The sequence below is a fragment of the Purpureocillium lilacinum genome (assembly GCF_023168085.1).
Source record: "Purpureocillium lilacinum CBS 284.36 DNA, scaffold_1, whole genome shotgun sequence".
NCBI classification, from domain to species: domain Eukaryota; kingdom Fungi; phylum Ascomycota; class Sordariomycetes; order Hypocreales; family Ophiocordycipitaceae; genus Purpureocillium; species Purpureocillium lilacinum.
Genome location: NW_027072111.1, coordinates 2,313,793 through 2,339,595, shown reverse-complemented (window position 1 = coordinate 2,339,595; position 25,803 = coordinate 2,313,793). Strand labels below are relative to the sequence as shown.

The following is a 25,803-nucleotide window of genomic DNA, read 5'->3' as shown; positions in this document are numbered from 1 at the left end:
CGCGCTTCTGGACTGCACGTTGCAGTGCGGAATCATGTCTGACTGCCTGTCAGTATCAATGTGCCAACGCCGTGTCTGTGCGCAAACATGAAGCCTCTCGTTGAAAGATTTGTTCGAGTTTTGGCGGTTTAAGGAGCTTTGACGGCGCTGGTTGGTCGGGTCTATGCACATAGTTGCTGTCCCCGTGCCGCTGCGGACACCAAGGAGCAGTTCCGCCTTCTATAGGTATTAGTCCGAGATAACTCACCGCAGGCAACAAACCACTCACGTCAAACGATCACAAACGTCAAAATCGGATGGCTCTCATTTCGCTCCCGCTCTCACTGCGATGTTTTCCTCCAAATCACAGTTACAGTCATGACTCTGTGTCATTTAATTGCTCGAGTCGGGCACTTCGCGCTGGCTCATGCTTCTGCGCAATGGCCACTCGGGCGGCTCAATCAGTCTGAGCATACGTCTCGTAACGTCAACAATCAGTTTCAATTAATAACATCAACTTCTCCAATGCGGTCACTGCTTGATGTGACGACGACTGTCTCTGTAAAGCTATGGGGTTATAGAAACGATTATATATAAACCAAAGGTTCTCGGGTTTTTGGGTTGCAGATTCTATTCAGGCTTTCGTCGTTCCCACACGTCTTGGCCAAAAATGAGATCCGAGTTCGTCTTCCTTCCTTTGTACATCCTCTTCGGCGCGGTCAGGGCGAACGGAGAGAGGACTATCCAGGGAGTACGTGCAGCAGGACCCAAGTCTTTCGCAAAGATGACAGTCCACGATGCAAGTGGACATGGACTTGGCGCTGACGTTCCTGGCAACAGAGTTGCGTCGTTGGGACGAATAGGTGCAAGGTCCGCGAGGTCAACTATGATGCTTCCGGCAATCTTATCTATGACGAGACCATAACGGACAACTGTGCTGGTACTGTAAGTGCTTCGACTGCCGGAGGGAACGCGCGCCTTCGCTAAGCAGGAGGCATTGCTGCTTTGTTCCTGCCCTCAGACCGGGTGTGCTGACGCTCAATGCAGTGCCGCACCGGCGTCTGCAGCTTGCATCTTCCGTCCAAGAGGATGCGCTGCCTATAGCGCAGGGAGGGGTTCGTTACGGCGCCTCGCCTGAGCGAGGACAGCTGTGCTTCCGCCAGTCAAGAGGGGTTGCGGCGGCTCCGAGCGCAATGATATGCTTGGAGACTTTGCGCCCGTGGACAGGCCTTTGTTGCTCGCGCTGAAAGTTGAGGGTTCGACGACATTGGCAGCCACTTCAGCATGTGGGACACAATGGGCTACAGATCGTCCCGACAAGAAAATATTGATCACTCCTTCGCAATGGTTTTGTGGGAGGGGCCGGTGTTTGAACCTATTGAATAGATTGCAGTGGTATGTCTTCAACTAAGTGAGCCTGGGTGTACGATGCGGAACGCCGGGATTCTTCCACATGCATATGTACCTGCACACAACCATTACGCCGCAAGACTAAATGCTGTCCTTTACCCAACGCCATCATCCACAGAGATTGCCTATTCACCTCCTGTTCTTCTTGGCCTTCTTGCCACCCCGTTCCTCGCTGTCGCCACCGGCCTTCCGCTTCTTCCGCCCCTCTTCCAGCAGCTGTTTCATGCCGCCCGTGGCCTTGAACTTGGGGTTGGAGGGGTCGATGGCGAACTCGTGGCTGTCAAAGACTGCCTTGAATCTGTCGTCGCCGACGTCCATGGCAAAGTCCTCCTGCAATCCGCCACGCTCATCGCCACCCTTGCCCTTGCCCTTCTTGCCCTTCTTGCCCTTCTTCTTCTCCGCGCGCATAATTTCGTTCATGTCAAAGTGGTCCAGGTGGTCAGCCTGGTCACCGTCACCATCCTCAGCCATGACCTTGGTGAGCTGCGCCTTCTGCTGAGCAGACTCTGCCTCGGCAGCCTCGCGGGCCTGGCGCTTCTTAAGTCGCTCTTCCTTGCGTACGGATGACTTGGTGACAGGTGCGGTATCCTCAGTAGTGAAGAAGGGATCATCGAAGCCGAGCTCGTCGCCGGCGGTCTCTGCGCGATCAGGCTTGGTCTCCTCAACATCGTCCTCCTGGCCTGTCCGCTTCGCCTTGGCCGCAAGTCGCTTCCGTTCCTTGCGCTCCTTCTCCTTGCGCTTGTATTTCTCGATGGTAGTCTCTTCCTGCTCAGTGTCCTTGGCATTGCTTTCTGCGAGGGCCGGCGCAAAAGTGATCTCCATCTCTCCGACAGGTCCATCTTTGGAAGCCTTGGCGGCCGGCTCATCTGTCAGACCGAGAGCCTCGCGCATCTTTTTGCGCGCGAGTTCCTTCTTTGACAGTTTGGGCTCATCGGCAGCAACCGCAGCTTCATCGCCCGGGGCTGCAACTTCATCCTCTTCGTCGTCGTCTTCCGTGTCGCTGGCCAGGTAGGCGCGCAGGTCATTCTCTTCCAACTCGTTTCGGCTTCCGCTGAACGCTCGCTTGAGGGCGTCTTTGCGGGACGCCTCCTCCGGGTGCATGTCCCAGGTAAGCTTGACCTTGGAGCTCTGCAACGCATTTGTAACAAAGTCGACGGGCTTGTACGTGCTGGGGACTTTGTCGCAAGCGTCTCTGGGCTCGTCGTCAAAGGTGACGTCGTCCGGAACGAAGCGCAGGTCGATAACGTTGGAGGAGGACTGGTATTCTGTGCCGTCGGTCGCCTCGTAAATCTTTTGCGCCGTCTCGGGGCTCGAGCAGACCATGACGGCGTAGTAGTAGCGCAAACGGTCCAGCTGGTACGACCGCAAGGCGTCGCTGTCAAAGTCTTGGTCGTTGCCCTCCTTCATGAGCTCCTTCTTGATCTTTTCGTCTCCGCTTTCGCTGTCGCTGTCGCTGTCGCTCTCGGCGTCCTCGTCGCTGCTATCGGACTCGTCCTTGGACTCGTTCTTGAAAAGTTCCTTTGGCGGGCCCTCGAGCTCTTCCTGCTGCATGCGCTCCTTGCCAAACTCGCTGGGGTATATGGAGATGTTGAGGATTCGGCCGGAGTTGGGCGGGATGAAGCTGGAGAAGAGGGCCATGAGGTCGGTGGATTTGACGTGGTCCCAGTCGAGGTTTACGATGGCGATGCGATTCGTGACTTCGCCGGTCTCGACGTCTGCTTGGTCGTCTTGGAATCGCTGCATGTGGCCTTCGGTATCGGCTGCCACTTCCTCCTCCTCCGAATCGTCCGAGTCGGAGTCTGACTCGGACGAGGAGAAGCCACCATCTCTCGCAGGGTCGTGCTTCTTTTGATTCGACTCTTCGTGCGCCTTTCTCAGCTCCCGCTGGACGACCTCGTCATCGTCGACCTCTTCATCAGCAGAACCATCCGAGTCTTGATCCTTTTCTTCGTCGTCCTCGGCCTGGTATAACCGCTGGAGGGCCTTCTTCTTCGCATCCGATTTGATCTTGCGCCCGTAACGGTCCACCCGAGCGGTCGCGGTGAACTCGTCATCATCGAGCATGCCAGCGAAGCGCTTGTCGAGGGTCGTCTTTGTTCGCTTTTTGGACGGCAGGCGGAAACGGGGGTCGGTTTCAAAGCTTGCGAATCGCGCATCAGCGATGCGGCCCGCAGACGAGCCTGCATCCTTCTTTTGGCCCTTCATGATGCCGACGTCGTCAGTAGAAATGCCTGTGGGGATGCGGTCGCAAAAGTGTCTGCTGCACGGTGGAGGGGCTCCGGCGCCAGACTTGTGAAAATTGGCGGCAACATCGCTAGACAGTCCCGGAATTTTTTTTTTTTCTGCCCAGCGGTGAGCAGGTCTGGGGGGGCAGCCAGTGGAGAGGTCCCACTACGGCTACCTAATTAGGACGGCACCTGCGGCGCATTGGTGGGGGAACTGTGCGCTGGGGCTTCCAGGTCCCGTAACCTTAGGCACTCGGTGCTCTGCGTTCTCACCAAACATCGGACATGATCGTTGAGTGCGTGTGAGCTGGCATCTGCATCCATCGTCATTATCATTGCACGCCATGATACTGCCCAGTAGCTACTACCCAACGAAGGCGAATCGATCGCAGTTATCTTTCAACCCATCAGGTGATATCAACGCGCTGCAACAAGGGTTCCCCTTCAGATCCCCGTTCGCGCTCGTCGCCCGGCCCTCTCGAGTCTCAACTCTCAGGTGAACTGACCAGCGCCCAAGAAAGCGGTAATGAGTGCGCCCACCACGACTCCAACGAGACTCGGCCTGAAGCTCGACGAAGAATCCTTCTCATCTGGCTTTCCAGTAGCGCTGCCAGACTGTCCCGATGCAGCCGTTGACCCGCCATGCGTCCCCTGCTGCCCCATGTCCGATTTCTGATACACCAGCGCCACCACAGGCGCGGCCGTCACGACCGTCAGCCCTGAGGTGTCAGATGGGTCGATCTTGCGCGTCGTTGTCCGGTAGCTCGTGTCCGTCCCGGTGATGAGGACGACGGGCTGTGTCAGGGACGATCCTTGGAAGCTCGTCACTGTGGCGACATCGTCCATCGGGATGAGGACCAAGCAGACCTCGGAATAGCTGCGCGAGAGAGGCCCGACGGACGACGAGCAGAATGCTGCAGAATCCGCCGTCATGCCGCTATACACGATGAGATTAGAACAGTTGCAGTAGGCAGGCAAAGGACATCGTACCTCGGGCAGCACCACGCCAGCGTCTCCGACTCTCCAAGAGGCTTCACGAACGCCTCGATCACTGACACGTGTCGAACCCCTTCGTCGGGATCATCGTCGGACTGGAACTTGGTGAAGACTCCTGAGGCACTCCTCCCGGATGCGCCTCCTCCGACAATGCTTCCCGCCGTCGTCCAGCCCGACGGGCAGTGAATCCCCGGGGAGCGGTACAGAACATTGCCATTGTGCGGCGTGGCCGAGAGCTTGGCGAGACTCGAATCCCACCCTTTGCCGTTGGGGATGCACCCCTCGAACTTGGGCGCGCCGCAGGTCGGATATCCGTAGATCTGGGCCTCCGAGTCACCCTTTCGTTGCGAGGCGATCCATTTATAGTCTAGGCTCGTGGCACACGACGGAGCGGCGGTGAATGTGGTGGTCAGTGGTCCCAGGTTTATGAGGCTGTAGCCCAGATACTCTGTTGCGGTGGGCATGGCGGCCGGATTTGCGCGAGGCGAGTGCCAACCGCGAAGCCGCCGTTATATTCGGATCTTGGACTGGAGATGACTGCTGCGCCGCACGGAGGCGTGACAAAGCACGTTGCACCTTGTCACGCGAGCTCCCGTCGCTGGAATGGACCCCGTCGTTCAAATAGTCCGGCGATCGACCCGACACAAGACCATTTGCCGTATTTCGCATACCACAATGTAAGACCTTTTAGCTCTCATCAACGCGGGGGAACGAACCAACCTCGCAAATCTCATTAGCATCCGGAAAACCAATGGCGGATGGCGCTTCAACACCATCAATGCACTCGGACCCCTGACATTGTACTTGGGAAGGGTTTCGCAGACTGCCGCGTCTAGCTCGCCAATCGGAAGATTGCTCGCGTTCGAAACGAGCGGTTAAAATCACCACGCTTGCCTTCACTTGCACTGGCTCGTCTTTAAGCTTGCTCAGCTGGTGCGACAATCAGCCTGGCAAGATGCCGTTATATCCGTTCAGGCACACAATCGTCGTGAGCATGAGACAGGGGTTTGTCCCCGGTTGTTGTGTTTGACCGCGATCGTTGATAATTCGATGCGTCACCTTGCACGAATGGATTAATTGCGTGGGCCAAACCTCGATGGAGCTGCCAACACCTCAGTCATCAATGACAAGTCGCCACGTCAAGGGAATAGTCAGTCTTCCTAATGAGCGCAGTTCACGTCCAAGCATGCAACTCGCTCTTGCTGCCGCTTTCGTGTCACTTCGTTTCCACATCATGTCATGGCCCGAGTGGCAGCGGATAGCTACCTACTTGGAGCAGGTACCGATCGCAGACGGCGATGTGCACAATAAGGACGAATGCCCGCCAAGATTGCATACGTGGGCGCGCAGTCGTTTCAATGCCAAAGAGACAGGCTTCAGCAATGTCACGGTCGCAATGTCACTGATAGCTGGACTTGCTGCATGGGGTACGTCGACATCGTGTCTCCCTCGTCTGGTAGTTACTACCAGAACCTTCCGAGGTCCCAAGGATGCTCCGTGCCCCCCTCGCGGAATTGCTCACCTATATGTTACAAGAACTGACATGAAGCCATCGAGTTCAAACCACTGGCTCGTGGCGAGGGACTCGCAACCCCTTGGATATTAAACCGCCACAGACAGTGTGCCTGCCCAGCACAATGTACCACCAGATCAGCCCACGATGTCAACGACCCGGTGGTGCCTGCAGACAAGTCCCGGGCGTCGTTGAGGTCCGCTGCCGCGCGTAGGCTCCACGTCGGGCGCCGGTTGTATGGGGCGCAGCTCCCACATATGCCATGCACAATGACGCGACGTGTACGTCGGGATGCGGTCCGCGCCGTTTAAGCCACGAGGGTTGAAGCGAGGATGCACAACAAACTTTGGTGCTGCGCCGAAACCCCCGCAATTGTCACGCGAACCATCCTTCTCGGGCATTGCCGTTTTTAGCATCACCGGGTGTCAGTTGCGTCCGCTTGTCCGAGGAGTGAGCGAGACTTGGGCGAGTTCACGGCAAGCTTCCAGTTGTCCGTACGTAAGTGGCCTTCGTGCCGGACGGAGACGTGCCGTCGGTGAAGCTTGGCATAACTTTGACCGCAACAAGACAGGCCGACTCCGGAGTGTCGCGTCCCTGTCCTGAGAACAATGGAGAACATCATTGCCGTGTGTCCCTGGGCGATATTAGCGGGCGGGAGATCGCCGACGCCAGGGATGGCTGGGCCTGTCGAGTCGAGTCGCGTCGACTCCAGCCGAGACGTCCAAATCCTGGCCGCGACACTCGAGTCCACCGCGATGCAGCATCGCACGTGTGAGATGTCGATTCGGGTGGGGGAGATTTCGCTTGCCCCTGTCGCATGAATGATGAATACGAGCGAGGCGGAGCGGCGCTGAAGCTGAAACGCCGCGGCCGTCACTAACCTATGGCCTGATATCGACGATACCTAGCGCCGGCCTGCAGACGCGGGACAGACATATGTAAGGGCAGGGCAAGTGGAAATGACGTAACGTGTGCCTTGGCTGGCGCCCCTTTGCTCTGTGGCGTCTCGTTTCGTTTATTACGCGGGCCAGCGGGCGCGTGTGTCAAGCAAGGGCTGCCGGATCTGTCCAAGGTTTGAGTGCCTACAGACGCGGCACACCACCACCGCTGCACGGCAACAGAACAGGTCTTTGGCTGGCTAACTAGCTGGCTGGCATGAAAGCCGGCCATCACCCATCACCCAGCTGCTGGCCGCCCCGGCCACGTGACGCCGGCTCGTGAAACAACTGGGAAACATACGATGCGGGGCTCCCAGGAGCGTTGCACAGGTTCGCGCTTTTTGCTCCATCCTGTCTCATGCGCCTTGTTGGTGTTTGCCCTGCGCAGTTGTAACCGGCCGCCGCCTCCTTCGTCGTTCCGTCTGCGTCCCGGCGCGCTCGGCTCCTCCCCGACAATGTGAATTGGCAATCCGCCGCCGCAGTCAATTGATAGCTTCTTTCGCATAGCTCTTTCAGCAAGCAGCAGCAGCATCTGGTGCGATGGCGCCTCCGCTGCAAGAGGTGTGTCCCCCCCGTCAGCTCCAACCGCGACCCCATCCATCCCCGTGTAAGTCCCAACCAGCAGGCAACTAACGTTGGAAGCGGCAACAGATCGTGTCCTCACCGCAGGCACCCGCCGTGCTGCAGGACGAGGTCGACATGAACACGTTCAACCAGATTGCCGAGATCGACGACTCGGGCAACAGCTCCTTCTGCATCTCGCTCTACTTTGACTTCTTTGGCCAGGCCGAAGACACCTTCAAGTCGATGCGCTCTGCCCTGTATGCCTCGCAGATAGACAGCTACATACCTCGGCGCTTGCGACAGATGACGCTCACACGAAACCACAGGGACATTCAAGACTACGACAGGCTCTCCTCGCTCGCGCACTACATCAAGGGCTCGTCTGCGACGGTCGGCCTCTTCAAGATCCACGACGGCTGCGAGCGCATCGAGCGCTTCAGCAAACAGCGCGACGGCAGCACTGTGGTCTCTCCGCAGGACGCCCAGCAGAGCACCAGCCAGATCCGCGACGTCCTGGTCGCGCTGCAAGAACACAACAAGAGGGCCGAGCACGCCCTCCGGCGACACTTTGGCATGAAGACGGAAGCATGAGCCAGGGGAGTGCCATGTTGCGCACGGCGACGGCGTTCACGGGTTGCTTTTGGGTGTGTCACATGTGCCTTGGCTTTTTTTATATATCTGGCTTGCGTCGGCTGCAGCAGGCAACGGCCATTAATTATAGTATTCATGATGTACGAGTTGAAAACGATGCGCCAAGAATAGAGCGCTTTGCAACGGTGCCGCCCGTCCTCAACGTCGTCATTTGGTGTACGGAAGAGCCACGGCCACCACCTGGCTGCTCGACCTGTTTTAGACCTCAAACTATTGCTCACAGATTGAGCCCAAAACCCGATCAAGTGCTGTTCAAACCGCAAAACGGAATTCGTTTCTCCATCGAGACCATGAAAGCGCATCTCGGCAGTGGGTCGTGCTCCAGGGTAGCCAACGCTCACCCAAGTGGGGCCAAGGTCGGCAATCGGGGTTCAGCGTCACCGGCGGGACGCCAGAAACTTTTTGGATTTTTTTCCTCCAAGCACTGCGACACCGTCTTTGGCGGCTGCTTCGACCAACATCCCACCACCACAACCATGGCGACTCGCAACCCCAAGCGGCAATCGCTGCCGCACAAGCAGGGGAAGACGGAGATTCGCCAGCAAAAGAGAAAACGAGACCAGGACGACCTGCAACAACTCGAGGCCGCCGTTGGCCAGCTCGATCCTACCTCGACGGACGTCAAGGCCTTTGCCGACCTCCCGCTTTCGCAGGCCACAGCGAAGGGCTTGAAGGCGTCGCACTTCCAGACCCTGACCGATGTCCAGCAGCGCGCCATCCCGCTCGGCCTCAAGGGTCGCGACATCCTCGGTGCGGCCAAGACCGGTAGCGGCAAGACGCTGGCCTTCCTCGTCCCCGTCCTCGAGAAGCTGCACCGCGCGCAATGGACAGAGTTTGACGGCCTCGGCGCCCTTGTCATCTCGCCGACTCGCGAGCTCGCCGTCCAGATTTTCGAGGTCTTGCGCAAGATTGGCCGCTACCACAACTTCTCGGCCGGCCTCGTCATTGGCGGCAAGAGCCTCAAGGAAGAGGCTGAGCGTCTGTCAAAGATGAACATCCTCGTCTGCACCCCCGGGCGCATGCTGCAACATCTGGACCAGACGGCGGGCTTTGACGCAGACAACCTGCAGATTCTGGTCCTCGACGAGGCCGATCGCATCATGGACATGGGCTTCCAGTCCGCCGTCGATGCGCTCGTCGAGCACCTGCCCAAGACGCGGCAGACGCTCATGTTCAGCGCCACGCAGAGCAAAAAGGTCTCGGACCTGGCGCGCCTGAGCCTCAAGGAGCCCGAATACGTCTCTGTTCACGAAGCAGCGACCACGGCCACTCCGACGAACCTCCAGCAGCACTACATCACGACACCCCTTCCCGAAAAACTCGATACCCTATATGGCTTCATCAAGGCCAACCTCAAGAGCAAAATCATTGTCTTCCTGAGTTCAGGAAAACAGGTCCGTTTCGTCTACGAGAGCTTTCGACACCTCCAACCCGGTATTCCTCTGCTGCACCTCCACGGCCGACAAAAGCAAACCGCGCGGTTAGAGATTACCTCCCGGTTCACGGCCGCCAAGCATACATGCCTTTTCGCCACTGATGTTGTCGCACGAGGCATCGACTTTCCCGCCGTCGACTGGGTGATTCAGGCCGACTGCCCAGAGGACGTCGACACATACATCCACCGTGTGGGCCGTACAGCCCGGTACGAGAGCAACGGCCGTGCTGTGCTGTTTCTGGACCCGAGCGAAGAGCCCGGCATGATCAAGAGATTGGAGCAGAAGAAGATCCCCATCCAGAGGGTAAACGTCAAGGAGAAGAAGAAGCGCAGCATCAAGAACGACCTTCAGAACATGTGCTTCCAAAACCCCGACCTCAAGTACCTCGGCCAGAAAGCGTTCATAAGTTACACCCGCGCAATTAACCTGCAAAAAGACAAGGAGATCTTCAAGCTCAACAAGCTGGACTTGGATGGGTTCGCCGCCGCGCTGGGTCTCCCCGGAACGCCCCAAATCAGGTTCCAGAAGGGTGAGGACGTCAAGAAGATCAAGAATGCCCCCCGAGATGGCATGTCAAGCGGCTCAGAGTCAGAGATGGATTTGGACGGAGAGAAGCCCAAGAAGAAGAAGAACGAGGTTCGGACAAAGTACGACAAGATGTTTGAGCGACAAAATCAGGACGTCCTGTCGAGCCACTACTCGAAACTCGTCCTCGACGGGTCCAAGCCTGCGCAGGACGACTCAGACGACGACGACTTCCTGGCCGTCAAGCGCCGTCTCAACGACGACGACCTGGACAAGGAGGCCAGCAAGGGCCATATCGGCGGAGCCAAGGTCATCTACGGGCTCGGCGGCAACGAGCCCTTCGTCGTGGACTCGAAGCGCCGCGAAAAGGCGCTCCAGTCCAAGAAGAAGATGCTCAAGTACATGGGCAACCCCAGCAAGCTCGTTTTCGACGAGGACGGCAACGCGCACGAGATCTACGAACTGCAGAACGAGGACGAGTTCAAGCAGCAGGGCCCCGTCGACGAGCTGCGGCAGCGCTTCGTCGAGAGCGAGTCGGCGCGCGTGCGCGAGGCCGACGTGGACGACAAGCAGCTCGCCCGACAGCGCAAGCGCGAGAAGCGCGAGAAGAAGAAGGCGAGAGAGGCTGCGGAACTCGCGGGCGTGGACGGACGTGGCGCCGGCAGCGACGACGACGACGACGAGGCTCCTCGACTGGTGTCTACGGGTGGCGACGCAGACGAGGACCCGCTGGCGTTGCTGCGGTCCCTCCCCGTCGGCGACGATGGCGAAGACTCCGAGGCGGAGCCCCCACGGAAGAAGGCCAAGAAGTGGTTCCAGCGCGACGACTCGGACGCGGACTCGGACGACGAGGCGCGCGAGAGGAGCAAGGCCAAGCCCAAGCCCAAGGCCAAGACAAGGGGCAAGGGCAAGGTGTTCGAGGTGGAGGACGAGCCCGAGACGCTGGAGGACTTGGAAGCCCTGGCGGCGGGCCTGCTCAATGGGTGAGCAGAGCGGTGGGGGAGTTGGTCGCAGAGCTGTTGATATACCCTCGTGGGCGCCGTGGCTACCTACAGATGTCCGCGAATACATACATGCGTCCGCTTTGGAACCCTGGAACACGTCGTCATGTGATTCTCGCGCTCGCCGTTTTGATTGATGGGAAATGCAGAAGACACTGCTAGTCTAGCATACCGTCACTTACAGATGGCCACGCCCAAGTAACAGTCTCGACAACCATCTCGTACAAGAGCGCACTCCATTGGTATTTACCCAGTAAGGCAACGGTAGATTCCAGCGCTCTATCGATCAAATCCACTTCAGAACCAGTACCGCCAGAGACCCCCGGGTGAAAAGGGAAAAATAAAAGACAACCAGCTGGCCCTGACCCGACGACGCCTTTGCTCAAAAGCCCAACGAACACAACACCAAAGCACCAACCGTGCCGGAACGACAGAAATCCAGACTACCTATATGAGCGCCGGCGCGTGCTGGCTTGCCTTCTTCAGCGCCCTGCCTCTTGGCAGGCAGCTCCATCTACAGCCCCCTGCTGCCTATAACGGGCTCGGCGGCTTGACGCTTGCCAAGGGCACGCTTCAGCCACCCGGTGCCATCTAGCCCACCGCGATTCTTCTTCCTCTCCTTCTCAGCGTCCCTCTTGGCGAGCTCAATATTCTCGCCGTAGAGACGCACCCTGTAAAAGCACGTCTGGTTCCGCGCGCCGTAGTTGCTCACCGCGCGAACGACGACGTGGTCCGTCGCCGCGCCGATCGTGAGCAGCTCCGTGCTGAGGCGCTGGACGTGCACCCCGTCGTGCACCTCGGCGCCCTCGTACGCAAACTGCGCAATCTTGACGAACCGATCGGGCAGCTCGGCGGGCGTGTAGTCCCAGTCGAGGCCCTTGTAGGCGGGCGGGTCGGGGTAGTGCGTGGCGGAGAAGTCGCGCACGCGGGCGTGCACCGCGGCGTCCCTGAACTCGGCGTAGACTTCGATGTCGCGGGGGCGGGTGCCGGGGTCGGGAGTCGCGCCGGGGAGGATGTGCTCGACGACGATGTGCTGCGGGATGACGCAGTAGCCAAGCAGCACGCCGAGCGAAGCGCTGTGCGGGTCGCCGTGGCGGGACTGCGCGCGGGCGCCACAGAAGCAGTCGCCCATGTCCTTCCACGGCAGGAGGGCCGCGATGGGTTCCAAGGGCTTGTGCACGCTGGCGCCCTTTTGGTCCTCGAGGGAGAAGTACTGGCTGGAGAAGGGGTCGTATACCGGAGAGGAGTGTTGGGGGTCGGCGACGGCGCCGGCGCCGATGGAGAAGTAGTTGACCTGGTGCTTGAGGCTGGCGTCCCAGTGAGCGTGGATCTTGCCGTTGGCGAGGGCCTGGAGGTTGATTTCCGACAGACCACGGCGCACAAGGCCGTTGACGAGAGTGGTGATTTCCGCGCGGGTCATGGCGCTTGAGTGATGTTGCGCGGCGAGGTCGATGGTTTCGCGGACCAGCTTCTCCATCTTGGGCTTCAACTCCGCGACCTCTGCCCGCATCTCGGTCCGCATGGTAGCCACCTCGTTCTTCAAGTGCTTCATGTACTCGTCTTTCTCCACGACCTTGCCGGCGGAACTGGAGGGGCGATCACCGGTCTCCGCCGACTTGCTCTTGTCTTTACCATCGGACCCAATAATTTTTTGCACCTTGGCCTGATTTTCCTTGAGCCAGTCGTTCCAAGAGTCCGAAGACGACCCAGCTGAAGAGCTTTTTGCCGAGTTGATGGCAGTGCGGTCGATTTTGGATGTAACTTTAGGGTCGCTGCCCAAGCGGGCCACGATTGCTTTCCACAGCCGCTCCGACGTTGCATCAAACTCGTTTCGCTTGATGTCAAACGTAAATATTGATTCGTCCTCGCGCATTAGGCCTCTGAGGGCGTGATAGAAGTCCGGCGAGACAACTGGCCGACCGTCCTGCAGTTCCATGTGCACCACCTTTGGAACGATTGTCTCGAGCCTCTTGATGGCGTCGTCATGAAGCTTGTCCGCCGAGCCAAGTGCGTCAATGGTCCGACCCATCTTCTTGAATATCTTGTCCACCTTTTGGGGTGTCAAATCGTTTAGATCACCGTTTTTGAAAATGTCTTCCCACTGACGTGAGGACCGCGACCGTCGCATAGAAGGAAGCGAAATGGACGGAAGGGACATGGATGAGAGCGACAGTGACGGGCGGGATATGGACGGAATCTGAGGAAGCGACCAGCGAGAGCCGCCGTCGACCGGCTCCCACATGTCGTCGTAGCTACCGCTCCTCCAGGTCTGCAAGCGAACGCTAGAAAGAGCTACGCCAAGGACCACAACAAAGATGGCACCAAAGACGTATGGCAGCCAGTCGGCGTAGTCTGACAAGCGGTCTTGCATTCCCTCCGGAAGAAGAGAGTACACCGCGTCAAAGAGAGGCTGCAGCGTGTCGACGACGAATTGCCACATGCTGACGATAAGTTGCCACAGGCTAAGAAGAAGTTGCCATAAGCTGGCGAGAGGCCGCCATAGCGGAGAACGAGATCGCGAATCGCGATAGCGAGTTCGGCGTCCGCTGATCAGGCCTTGTACCGCGGCAACTAGGCGTTGGAACACGGTGAGAAGCACCCAGGCGCCGGCTTTAATATGGGTCCAGGGATTGAGAAGCTGCCACCAGTTAATAGCTGATCTGTTGCGCTCGTCAGAGAAATCAAGTCGATTAGACGGCTTGTTCCATGGCATTTGCCATCGTCGCTGCGCTGATCCCTTCATGTCCTCATATTGTTGTTGCTTCTGCTGAACCCGGCGCCCCGACTGCTTCGGCAGCTGCCGTCCGCTTGCCCCTTGAGGTGGCAGAAAGGGTTTGTTCGAGAAGAAGCCCGAAGGCACTGTTGCCCGTGTAGCGTTGCTGAGTTGACGTTTCGTTTCCTCGAAATCCTCATCCACGGTTCGTGCCTGACGGGGGTCAGGAAGTCCACTGCGAGACCCGGGTATCTCCAAGACGAAATTTTGACGCCTCGACCCTGCGTGTCGGAGCTTGATGGGCTTGGCGGAAGGGTCTTGCTCGCCACCACTCTCCTCGCTAAATTGATCGTCGTCGTCCGGCAAGCCGTAACTTCGCACTGGCGGATTGTTTGGCATCAGCTTGGTGCCTCGGTACTGTGGAAGAGGTGATGGCTCCGGAGAGCTGCCCAAAGGTGGATGTCGCCTCTGGTTGGTGCCATGGGTAGACTGACTCGGTCGCGGAGGGGGCGGCATGCCACCGGGGGTCGATGTTATCGTTGCGTCCCCGTAGTAGTCGCTCTCCATGCCGAAGCTGCGGGTGTCGTCGGCGTCACTTCCATCGGACGCGCGAATCCCACCATTTAAGGTGCCCTTGAGACTCTGGAACAAGCCTCGCCCTTTGCGGCTTACGGCGGCTATGGCAAAAGGTCAGACGGAGAACTCGTGCATTCCCTGTAGCATCTTTAACGTGACTCACATGGCATGTTAGAACCGCCGGCCAGCTCGTCCTGATCCGGGTCCATGGCGCTACTCGAGCGCGTCCGTGTCCGGTCAGACCCTTCTTCATCGTCGTGGCGGCCCATGGCATCCCGGACGGCATTGCTCAGGTCGAATACACCCTTCGACTTGCTCCCTTGTCGCGTGGGGGCAGGTTCGGCGCCCGCGCCATACGAATACTGCCGGCGAGCACTGGGAGTTCCGCGGAGGTCTGGTAAGTTTGGCTTCGCGAACGCGGAGCTGGACGATGCATCTGAGTCTCTCCTAGGGTTTCTGGCGGATTGACGCCGTCCTCCCTGGGCTTTGGGAGGCATGCTGCGCGAGACTGGGGAAATGTGAGAGAGGGTGGAAGACTGAGGCGATGATGAGTTGCGGTGGGAAAAAAGAGAAAAGTCGTCGAGGAGTCGTGAGTATCGAGTTTTGTCGTGTGAGTTGTGATGGAAATAGATGGTGAGGATCTGGAAGAAAGACAATGCCGCCGAACACGCTAGAATCGGCCGCAAGGCAATTCCTTTGTCCACGATGTCCGGCTCGAGTTCCCCCTGCAGCGACAAAGGACCTAGGTTGGTTGTTGTGGTGGCGGCGCAGCGTCATCAACAAAGGACATTTTGCAGGCGACCCCGGATGAGAAACATGCTGGATGAGAGAGGCGTTGGTCTGTCGCGTGTCGAGCGCACCCACCGCCTCTGCTGGCAGCGCAATGCAACGCAGCGCGGCGGAAAGCGTGTGTGGCGAGGATGAGAGATGCGACTTGCTGTCGGCGCACTTCGGGCAATGAAACGGCGCGTGAAAGGATGCGGTGGTTTGTTTGTTGAGCTTGACTTCTGAAAGTTGCCCGTGGCTTGTTGTGCAGTGCAGGTGGTGGTGAGTCGTGCCGCCCCGGTACCTGCTCAGGCAGCTGGCTCGAAGTGGTACTCGTACTGGTGCACCTGGACGCGCCTGAGGCGTGGTACCGTGTCGAGCCGGGGTTTAGGCGGCGCGAACAGTGACTGTGGCGGGCGTTCATTCGTGCCGTGTTCTCCAGAGGGTTCCGGCAGGCCGCGAGGTCACGTGGGGTGTGCGCCTGGTGTGCGTGGGACGTTCAGGGACCAGTCCAGCAGCGAGCCCGTTGCTCCAGCGCGCACACACTGCATTCCCCAGAACGCACATTCCACACGGTGGCTGTCTGTCTGGGACAATGGCCTTTGTTGTCGAAAGCAGGACACCGCCACGCCCGTACCCGCATCTGCACCCGCACCCGGTCCAGGACCCTTCGATGATGGATGGGTAGTTGACGGCGGCATTCGGCTGGTCTCGAGCACATTCATCATCGGCCATCATGCTCATCGAGGGGCAGCCGACCGTCTCCCTCTTCGAGCGGCCCGGCCACGAGCTCGGTCTCGCCACGACAGCATCACGTCGCCAGAGACGAGATTGGACGGACTCCGGAGGCGACTCGGGGGTGTCGGGGCGCGTGGCTCACCGCCGGCCCAGTGTTTGCCGCACCTTGCGCCGCGCGGCGGTGGCTCCGCCCACCGGAGGCTGGCGTTAGGCGCGCCACTGAGAGGCGGCGCCCTTGGGCCGGCCTGGGTCCGTCGCCGCCTGCCAGAGAGGCTTCGCTCGGACACGGGACGGGGACGATGGGAACAGATGGTGGAGCGAAGCCTGCGATGCCGCGGGATGAGCCCAGACGTGGTGGCCGAGTGGTTACACAGCGTCCGGCGTTGGGCTGCTGTGGACACACATATGTCGTGACAGTTGGCGAATGCAACGAAATGGCCCACCGCTAACCACTCTATTTTTTCCTCAAACGTGATCGTCGCCGTCGGTCCAGTCACAACCGGCCAGGGGCCACGGCGATAAACACCTCACGCACTGCTGAAATGACGGGCCGCCACAGCCCACGTGTACGAGGAATAGCTCCCTTCTCGCCTGGGTCGGCGCAAACGAGTGGACGGTTGGGCCGCCCTCGTCCCATCCTGGACTCATTCCAGCCGGGAGGCTGCGCTTACGGATCCGTCATACGAGCAGCGCTGTAGATTAACGTGACGCTTTTGGGTGGCACCAGGCAAAGACTCGAGAGAAAGGCGCGCGCCCCTTTCCACAAGATCAAACTCTCCCCGCGCCGTGCAACTTTCTGATTTCTTTTCCTCAACAAAACCCTCCGCGATCCCAATTGCCCAAGCTGTCGCGCACAATTTCTGTACCCCTTTCCCGCCCGGCGGCTGCGTCTTTCTTTGGTCCCCCGAGACTGTCGCGCCGATCTTACACCTACTACACCCGCCAATCTGCCCCTCCACCACCGCTGCGACGACCGCTCCGCCCTTATAACCCCGCCAACAACCTCCCGCCGTCCACGGAGCCCCTCTCCCAAAACTTCCAATTCCTCCACCACCGCCGCCGCTTCCTCTCGTCCTCGTCAATTCCGCGCACAATGGCTGTCGGCACCGTTCTCATCACCGGGTATGTGGCCGGCGTCTCCAATTCGCCTCGTTGATTGTCGCTGACTGACCGCCGCAGTGGCACCGGCTACATTGGTTCCTTCACCACCCTCGCCCTCCTCGAGCACGGCTACGATGTCGTCATTGTCGACAACCTCTACAACTCGTCCAAGGTTGCCCTCGACCGTATCGAGCTCCTCTGCGGCCGCCGCCCCGACTTCTACCAGGTCGACGTGACCGACGAGAAGGGCCTCGACGAGGTCTTTGCCAAGCACCCCGCCATTGACAGCGTCATCCACTTTGCTGCCCTCAAGGTTGCTCTCCTCCGCGCCCATTGACCTAGATTTGCTACTGACACAAGCCTAGGCTGTTGGAGAGTCGGGCGAGATTCCCCTCGAGTACTACCGCGTCAATGTCGGCGGCAGCATTGCCCTCCTCCGCTCCATGGAGCGCCACGGCGTCTCCAACATCGTCTTCTCCTCCTCGGCGACCGTCTACGGCGACGCGACCCGCTTCCCCAACATGATCCCCATCCCCGAGCACTGCCCCATCGGCCCGACCAACACGTACGGTCGCACAAAGTCCATGATCGAAGATGTCATCACCGACTTCATCAAGGCCCAGCGCAACAACCTGCAAAAGGCCGGCAAGCCCCACGCCCAGTGGAACGGCGCCCTGCTGCGCTACTTCAACCCCTGCGGCGCGCATCCCAGTGGCCTCATGGGCGAGGACCCTCAGGGCGTGCCCTTCAACCTGCTGCCCCTGCTGGGCAAGGTTGCGACCGGCGACCGCGACAAGCTGCTGGTCTTTGGCGAGGGTGAGTCGGAGACGATGCGCAGGAGCTTTGTTCCCGCCTGCTGACTAAATACAGACTATTCCTCTCGTGATGGAACGGCCATCCGCGACTACATCCACGTCGTCGACCTGGCACGCGGCCACCTCGTCGCCCTCAACTACCTGCGGGAGAACAAGCCGGGCGTCAAGGCGTGGAACCTGGGCTCCGGCCGCGGCAGCACCGTGTTCGAGATCATCAAGGCCTTCAGCGCCGTGGTCGGCCGCGACCTGCCCTACGAGGTGGTGGCCCGCCGACCGGGCGACGTCCTGGACCTGACGGCCAACCCCGCGTTGGCCAACGAGGAGCTCCAGTGGAAGACGGAGCTGACGATGGAGAAGGCATGCGAGGACCTGTGGCGCTGGGTCGACAACAACCCCCAGGGCTACCGCCAAGACCCGCCGGCGAAGCTGCTGGACGCGGTCAAGAAGACGAACTAAGCCTTGGAATGGGAGGCGCGGGGGACACGACGGAACGGCCGATCTGGTTGGGACAACGGGATAGATGGATGGTTGAATAGCATGGCACCAGTACAGTGGTCTCGGATTACAGCTTAAAAGGAGAAAATCGACCAGAATCACAGCTTCAAGCACGCGCGCGTCAACAGTGAGGTCACGGCAATTTTTGTATTGGGAATTGCGAGCTTACTCGCAGTCTATCAAGAGCTTGCCCGTCGTCTTGCGGCTCTCAATGTCCTGGTGGGCCTGGGCGACGTCCTTGAGCGCGTACGTCTTGTGGATGGCGACGTTGACCTTGCCAGACGTGATGAGGTCGAAGAGCTCGGCCGAGTAGCGCTCGAGGTCGGCGCGCTCGGCGACGTAGCCGTTGACGACGGGGCGCATGAGCTTGACGTTCTTGGGGCCGAGCTTGAGGATGGATAGGGGCGGGACGGCCCCGGACTGTGAGAGCGCGCGCGAGTCAGCACTTTACGTGACAAAGGGCAACAGATGGTGGATGCGACGACTTACCGCGTTGCCAAACGAGATGAGGTGGCCCTTCATGGCAATCATCTCGAGGTCGGCGTCAAACGTCGCCTTGCCGACTCCGTCAAAGATGACGTCGACACCGTGCCCGCCCGTAATCTCCTTGACCTTTGCGACGACATCGTCATGCGAGTTGACAGTCCACTCCGCGCCGTTCTGGCGCGCAAGCTCACACTTCTCCTTTGAGCTCGCCGTGCCGATAATCTTTGCGCCCACGCTGCGCAGCATCTGCACGAGCAGCAACCCCACGCCACCCGCCGCCGCATGCACGAGCGTCCACTGGCCCGGCTTGACCTCGCCGGCCTCGCGCACAAACGTCCACGCGGTGAGGCCCTGGAGGAACGCGGCGGCGGCGCGCTCGTACGTCAGCGCGTCGGGGATGACGACGACCTTGTCGGCGGGCACGGCCGAGAACTGCGCGTACGTCGCCTGGTCCATGTAGACGACGCGGGTGCCGGGCTGGCGCAGCGCAGGGGGCACGTCGGCGCCCGCGGCGACGACCTCGCCGGCGGCCTCGCGGCCGAGCGTCAGCGGGAAGGCGGGCGCGGCGTACAGGCCCGTGCGGAAGTACGTGTCGATGAAGTTGACGCCCGAGAAGCGGTTGCGCACGAGGACCTGGTTGGGGGCGGGCTGCGGGACGGGCACGTCGTTGAGCTCGAGGACCTCGGGGCCGCCGTTCTTGGCGATCTGGACGGCCTTCATGGTGGCGGGGAGGGGTGCCATTTTGGCTGCTTTTGCAGACGATGAAGCTGTGGTCGTGAAGTTTCTCGTTGCTGCTGCTGTTGTTGGAGCTGTGGGAGCCGGAGCTCGTGTCCGAGGCGCGGAGGAGGCGGATAATGCGTAGCGGGGATGGAGGGGCAGCGACAGCTGGAGCTGGTGTCGATGCGGGGCAGGGGCGTCAGAGCTGATGCGGCGACCGATGCGGGCGGAAGAGGCGTGTTGTCGTCTCGAGGCGAGAGAACTGGCGGACGGGGCAGTGACTACGGGACGGATTGCAGTAGCAGTTATCGTGCGGAGGGCTCGCGGTGCAGACGCTGGAATCAATTGGGCCATTGAAGCTGTATATATGTATGCCCGCTGCAGCAAGGTCGAGCAATGGACGCCGGCGGCTGACTGGTGGGATTGACGACGGGATGCGCGAGTGGGTGAGGGGCAGGTTCGTGAGCATTAATAATGCCGGTTGGAGGGGTCAACCGATGGCGACTTGGGACGGCTCGAATGCCGGTCTTGGTGATGGCTTATAAAACATGGCGGGCGAGCTGGTCTGCCACACGCGGATGTTTTATTCCCGGGTGGAGAGGGGGCAGCTCGAGCTAAAGGGGCGGGCCAAGGGCGTCGTCGACAGGGCCGTACGCTCCACCGGGCTTGCCATACTTGACTGTCCAGTGTAGGGGAGTTCGTGGTTGTAATTATCATGTAAGAGAATACCGATGCAGCCAGATTTGTCGGAGATCTTTGTGTAAAGTCTAGAAGAACTGACACGAGCTCAACATCCTACTTGGTTGCTTAGTTGACTCTAAGCGGCCACGCTGTATGATTCTATATAAAATACATTCCATTTAATACTCTCTGCAAGTCTATACTGCCCGCATCCCCGGCTTGACGCCCGTCAACTGATCTATCAGCGGCTTGTACAGCGCGCACCTCTTGTCCAGCACCTCCGCCTTCACCGTCTTCACCTCCGCCTTGTCCCCGTTCCCCAAGACGAGTACATCCGGCGCGCCGCCGCTCCCCCCAGGCCCCTTACTCGGGTCCTTGGCAAAGTTGGCCCACGCCGTGCGCATCGCCCGGCTGAGCTGCTCCTGCGCGGGCGTCGCCCCCCCGCGCGGGTACGTGCCGAAGACGAGTTGGATCTCGGACGCGTGGTACGCGCTGCCAGGGAAGAAGCGCGCGTTGGGGAAGCTGGCGTTGAACAAGTACCGCCACGTCGGGATGCCCGCCGCGGCGCTGTCCTCGGCCACGACCTTGGCTGGGCAGTGGAACGACAGGTCGCCGTAGATGGCCGTCACCTGGTCGTTGGGCGTGCGGATCCCCGGCGAGCCCAGAGGGTAGGCGGACACGATCTTGTCTGCGATCTCCTTGGGCACCGCGCCGAGGACCTTGGATGTGTTGTTTTGGCCGATCATGAAGTGTCGGCCCTCGTCGGCGTTGCTACCGATGAGGATGGGCACGCGAGCGAATGATGAGTTGCCCTTGGCTGAGTTGAGCCTGTCCAGACGCTCCTTAAACGCCCATGTCACGCCGTCGGGTTGCGGTGAGAAGGTCAGCATCTCCTTCTCGGCGATATCCTTGAGCTTCTGCGCGGGTATCTTGCGCAGGCACGCGAGGGCGTCACGGGGCGGGCATCCGGCCTTTGCGACGAGCTTGGCCCACGACACGGCAGTGTCGTTGTTGGGTACAAGGATGCTCGCCTGGCCGGACTGCATGATGGCGCCGGCGAACGGCAGGCCACCCTTCGGCGGCGCGCCGAGCAGGGCGTCGACGCTGCCCGCGCCCGCGCTCTCCCCAAAGATGGTCACCCTGCGCGGGTCGCCGCCAAACGCGAGTATGTTGCGTCGCACCCATTCAAGCGCAAGCCGCTGGTCCAGGAACCCAAGATTACGCTCCCCAGGCGGCAAGCTCGCATCGCCAGGGAAGCCAAACACGTTGGTGCGGTAGTTGAACGTAACAACGACGACGTCCTGCTCGGCAGCGAGCAACGCCCCGTCATGCAGCGGCAGCGACCCGGAACCGAAGCTGAACCCGCCGCCAAAGAACCACAGCAGCACGGCCTTGCTCCCCGCGGGCGCGTCGCGCGGCGCCCACACGTTGAGCGAGAGGCAGTCCTCGGCCTCTTGCCCCGGCGGCGGCGGGGTGTTGAAGAGGGCGATGCTGAGGTTGCGCGCGGCGGGCGGGTCGTTGAACTTTTGCACGCACGTGGGCTTGAAGTGCGAGGCGTCGTACGTGCCGTGCCAGGCGGGCGCGGGCTTGGGAGGGGCGAAGCGCACGGGTGGCGCGCCGTATGGGATGCCGAGGAACTTGTTGATCGTGGCGGAGGATGATGCTGATGATGATGCTGATGGGGGGATGGAGACGGCGGTGGTTGTGCCTGCGATGGCGCCGGCGTCGATGGCGACTGTGGGACGAGGTGCGGGCTTACATTGCGCGAGGGAGGATGTCGCGAGAGTGTGCACCACGAGTGCAAGTAATGAGAAGGAAGTCATCGTGATGTGCGTAGGCCCTCGGCAGTCCAAAGGCGGGCGTGGGTTTGCTTCGTCCACTTACACGACCGCCACATGCAGTCAGGGCGCCCAGCCGATTTATACACAAACAATCCTCATCGACTTATCCACAAGATCAGACTCCATCTCCCGGACTAGGTCAACGTCATTCCTCAGCCCTACTTGCATTAGGCAGGGCAATGATGAAAGCCATGGCAATGCCCGGCGGCGCCCGCAGCGGAAGCGCCGCCGGTAGGTCGATGTGCCGGCGATCGTCGCCGTCAGCAGAGACTACGGCGGGGGGCTGAGCTGCTGAGGCTCCGGCGGTGTTTGCGATGTTGAGGCGAAAACCGCGTACAGCGGCCCAAGGTGGTTTAACGTGCCGCTCCCTGCCCTTGGCGGCAGCGGCCGAGCTTACGCGATGACGGACTGCCAGCTTGCTAAGCCCGCTTGGCAGACGTATTAGGGTGGATGGACCGCTCAGGCGCATTTGCACGTCAACATATTGCCGGATCGGGGCTCTTCCTGAAAGATTCGAGTGTATGTTTTTGGGTGCGTTTTCGCGGCTGTCGGTACAAATTAGGGCTTCATTTTGCGTACTGCGTGGCGGGTGCATTTATCAGCAGCTTCAAAGCCGCCCGTGAAGCTGATGCGAGGTGGTAATGTAAATGAACCAAGACGCTTGCAACCGGGCCAAGTCTGCCGGGGCTGTTCTATAACAAGATGATAAGTTGTCCTCGCCTTCTTCGATGCGGCTCACACCCGCCGGTAACCCTTTCGTCTCCTCCAATACACCATAGCCAATCTCACCACCAGCATCGTGAGCATACCAAGCGTCCCAACCACAGCAGCACCGGCAAGTATCGTGACAATCAAGTGGCTGCCCACCCACTGAAACACATGATTATCCCAGTTATCCCACGATCCGCCCTGCGTGTGCATGAAAAACACCCACGGCGCCGCCCCGGGCCGCATGTCCATCATGACGCGCGTGAGCTCCGGCTCGCCGCCAGCCAGCCCCGCGTGGTACCGCTGCCACATGTCCGTCAGGAACCACTGCCCCGTCGCGTAGCTGATGGTGATGTAGGGGAAGGGGTAGTTCCATGCGTAGCGCATCATGGACTCGGTGGTGAGCTTCCAGAAGGGGTGGTTGGGCGCCGCGCCGAGGATGTTGTTGCTGAGGGCGCCGTGGCCGCCGTCGGTGACCCAGACGGGGTAGTAGAGCAGCGGGTCCAGGCTGGTGAGGCAGCCCTGTGAAGCCCGTGTTAGACGTGCCTTGAAAGGAGTGGAGGGAGACTTGCATCGTCGAGGTCTATGTAGATGCCGCCGTAGTGCCGCATGAGCAGGTATCTCAGCGCATCCACCTTTTGGACCGGAAATTTGAAGTTGTCATATGTCTCTAAGAACCAAGAGTACTCCTTCTCAATGAAATCCCGTGACATTTTCTCCGTCCAAAGCTACATAACCATCAGTGTTTGTGACATGGCAAGAGTCGTCTGAAGAGACGGCGATCAAGCAGCACCAACCTTGTACGCCCATCCTGGGTGCAAGTCAATGCACGTCTGTCGCGCTGCGTCCCATATGGCTGGAATCGTCTCATTTCCGGGATCTTTCCAGTTGTGGTAAATCTGATGTATGATGGGCGGCACGACGCGTGCGCGAGGGTCCGGCGTCGTGGCGTTGTGAGCGTGAGCAATCTCGCCTTGAGTGAGGGCGACGCCTGAATGGCCCAGGAATATGTGCACAAAAAAGTTGACTTTGGCGCCTACGTATATGAGAAGAAGGATAGCCAGGGCCGTGACGGAGAGGTGCACGGGCTTGCGCGCGATGAGTCGCATCGTGCGAGTGCCCATGGCGGGCGGCTTCGGGATGTGTGGCGCAGGTCGTGTCTGGTCTGCGGCACTGCGGATCGTCTATGCCGTGTTATTGATGAGGATACGAAGCCGTCTACGTTGGCACCTCACAGCCGGACACAACTGTGAGTATCAATTTGAAAGCATGATGAGCAGAGCAGACGGAAAGGTTTGGGTTGCTGCAAAGGGGCTCATGAGACGTGGCGGGCTATGAGATCCGTGCAGCGCGCCCCCGTGGAGGGTGTTTAACAGGGGTCCTGGATGGCAAGATTTGGAGACCCAAGGATGCGGTTGGTACATCCGATGGGAGAAAATGCTGTCACAGGGGTGAGACTGGGTGACGGTATTCATGAAGGCTATGCTGGCAGATCGGCCAGCAATGACCTCAGCGTCTGCAATTCTGCAGGCATCACAATGGACTGCCGCCTTGATGCCTATGGCTTCCATGACAGTAAAACGAAATTGAGGCTTCGCTTTGGCCCAGGGCTGCTGCAGCAGTCGAGAGCACGAGTAAAGCGGAATGAACGATGCGCGGATCCCATGATGATGTGTTCGTGGCAATCCAATCAAACAAGGCCCATGCGGCGGCCCACGTGGTTGGGCGGTTCGACGTCGATGCGCGCCACGACCAGGCCGACAGAGCGGCTGTCTTTCTAAAGAATCCTTCGTGTTAGGACCCTGAAAAAAGCGTTGGGACTCCTTTTCATGAGGTACTTGGGGCAACATGGCGCCAGATCGGGACGCTCAAGAGCATTTGAGGCCGTGAAGATACGGCAGTTGTAGGTGCTCACCAGGGAGCCTGGTGTAGCATGAAAAGGAGCCTCACCAGCCAGATAGGTGAGAACGGCAGTGACTGTTTGGCAGTGGAATCTTGCCCGCAGCGAAGAATTGAGTCAAAAGAAGAGCTCAATTTTCCCAAGGGAAGAGCTACTTGGTGATTCAATTGAATTTGCTCCGGCACTTGGAGTTGCAGGGGGATTGGAGGTTCCCGGGTAGCCAACGGCACTCGGCCGACTTGGGACGGGATGTCGGCTGGCCCTCCGCCAGCGACATGCATCGCGGCCAGGACCAGTGGACTTCGGGTTGTCGCGTCAGTCGCCAAGCACCCGCTCGGAGACTCACCGACCAGCGCCTGAGTGGCCTGCCGCTCGGTCCTCCTCCAGAGTTTCCCGTGCAGACTTGCTGGGCCGTTTGACCGGACACGCGTCGCGATGAGGGGGGAAGATTGCAAGCAGGGAAGCGTCGTTGTCCGTCATCGCGCAAGGGCCACTCATGTACTAAGCGGTGCCGTTGACGAGCAGCCGAGTCCGGTAATAAAAATTTCATTACTTCTCAATGGCGCGGGTTGATGGCGTAACCCCCGTCTTGGTTGCGGACGGGGGGGTGCCCAGGCCGCGCAACCCTTCGCGACACCACTTCCTCAAGCGGCCGTGATGGGCCGTGGCAGTGCAGCAGAGGCCGCGACGCCTCTGGGGTGAGATGCGATGCGATGACGGTCCCCTTGGCTGCTGCCCCAGTGGTTCAGCGCCGCACGAGCCGGGGGGCGTCTTCAAGGTGGTGGGCGGGGCCGTACCAGCATTTGCCGTGGCTATTTCTGGCATCAGATCAGTTGAAGATGATAGGTGTTGCGATTTTGACGTACGGGAGGGCTCCTCTGTGCGAGGGAGGGCGGTAGCCGGCTCTGTTCGCACTGATGGAAAGCTTCATTCCAGCCTTCACGCGACAGACATTGGGCTGACAGTCTGAGTGCCCGAAGCCAGACGCCGCAAGCCGGGCGCAGTCCAGGGCACCCGTGGACGGACCCG

At 59.8% G+C, this 25,803-nt stretch overlaps 8 protein-coding genes across 8 annotated transcripts; 3 read left to right on the top strand and 5 right to left on the bottom strand.

Moving 5' to 3' along the window:
- Positions 1 to 1,518: 1,518 nt before the first annotated feature.
- PLICBS_000430 (pre-rRNA-processing protein esf1) lies at positions 1,519 to 3,594 on the bottom strand (the record flags this gene model as incomplete). Its single annotated transcript, XM_018318576.2, has 1 exon — positions 1,519 to 3,594. The coding sequence occupies one exon, from the start codon at positions 3,592 to 3,594 to the stop codon at positions 1,519 to 1,521; it is 2,076 nt and encodes a 691-aa protein (XP_018184101.2).
- A 512-nt stretch (positions 3,595 to 4,106) lies between these two features.
- PLICBS_000429 (uncharacterized protein) lies at positions 4,107 to 5,074 on the bottom strand (the record flags this gene model as incomplete). Its single annotated transcript, XM_018318577.1, has 2 exons — positions 4,107 to 4,551; positions 4,605 to 5,074. The coding sequence occupies 2 exons, from the start codon at positions 5,072 to 5,074 to the stop codon at positions 4,107 to 4,109; spliced, it is 915 nt and encodes a 304-aa protein (XP_018184102.1).
- A 2,527-nt stretch (positions 5,075 to 7,601) lies between these two features.
- On the top strand, positions 7,602 to 8,216 carry PLICBS_000428 (uncharacterized protein; the record flags this gene model as incomplete). The annotated part of the gene is made up of 2 exons (XM_065599600.1): positions 7,602 to 7,622; positions 7,713 to 8,216. 2 exons carry the CDS (start codon positions 7,602 to 7,604, stop codon positions 8,214 to 8,216), a joined length of 525 nt encoding a protein of 174 aa, XP_065455672.1.
- A 536-nt stretch (positions 8,217 to 8,752) lies between these two features.
- Positions 8,753 to 11,224, top strand: PLICBS_000427 (ATP-dependent RNA helicase dbp4; the record flags this gene model as incomplete). The annotated part of the gene is made up of 1 exon (XM_018318580.2): positions 8,753 to 11,224. The coding sequence occupies one exon, from the start codon at positions 8,753 to 8,755 to the stop codon at positions 11,222 to 11,224; it is 2,472 nt and encodes an 823-aa protein (XP_018184105.2).
- Positions 11,225 to 11,752: 528 nt separating this feature from the next.
- PLICBS_000426 (uncharacterized protein) lies at positions 11,753 to 15,024 on the bottom strand (the record flags this gene model as incomplete). The annotated part of the gene is made up of 2 exons (XM_018318581.2): positions 11,753 to 14,628; positions 14,691 to 15,024. The coding sequence occupies 2 exons, from the start codon at positions 15,022 to 15,024 to the stop codon at positions 11,753 to 11,755; spliced, it is 3,210 nt and encodes a 1,069-aa protein (XP_018184106.2).
- Positions 15,025 to 17,123: 2,099 nt separating this feature from the next.
- On the top strand, positions 17,124 to 18,402 carry PLICBS_000425 (UDP-glucose-4-epimerase; the record flags this gene model as incomplete). Its single annotated transcript, XM_018318583.2, has 4 exons — positions 17,124 to 17,152; positions 17,210 to 17,444; positions 17,497 to 17,947; positions 18,002 to 18,402. 4 exons carry the CDS (start codon positions 17,124 to 17,126, stop codon positions 18,400 to 18,402), a joined length of 1,116 nt encoding a protein of 371 aa, XP_018184108.1.
- A 204-nt stretch (positions 18,403 to 18,606) lies between these two features.
- PLICBS_000424 (NADPH:quinone reductase) lies at positions 18,607 to 19,647 on the bottom strand (the record flags this gene model as incomplete). The annotated part of the gene is made up of 2 exons (XM_065599599.1): positions 18,607 to 18,861; positions 18,931 to 19,647. The coding sequence occupies 2 exons, from the start codon at positions 19,645 to 19,647 to the stop codon at positions 18,607 to 18,609; spliced, it is 972 nt and encodes a 323-aa protein (XP_065455671.1).
- An 875-nt stretch (positions 19,648 to 20,522) lies between these two features.
- On the bottom strand, positions 20,523 to 23,998 carry PLICBS_000423 (uncharacterized protein; the record flags this gene model as incomplete). The annotated part of the gene is made up of 4 exons (XM_018318585.2): positions 20,523 to 22,060; positions 22,976 to 23,396; positions 23,510 to 23,602; positions 23,672 to 23,998. 4 exons carry the CDS (start codon positions 23,996 to 23,998, stop codon positions 20,523 to 20,525), a joined length of 2,379 nt encoding a protein of 792 aa, XP_018184110.2.
- Positions 23,999 to 25,803: the final 1,805 nt, after the last annotated feature.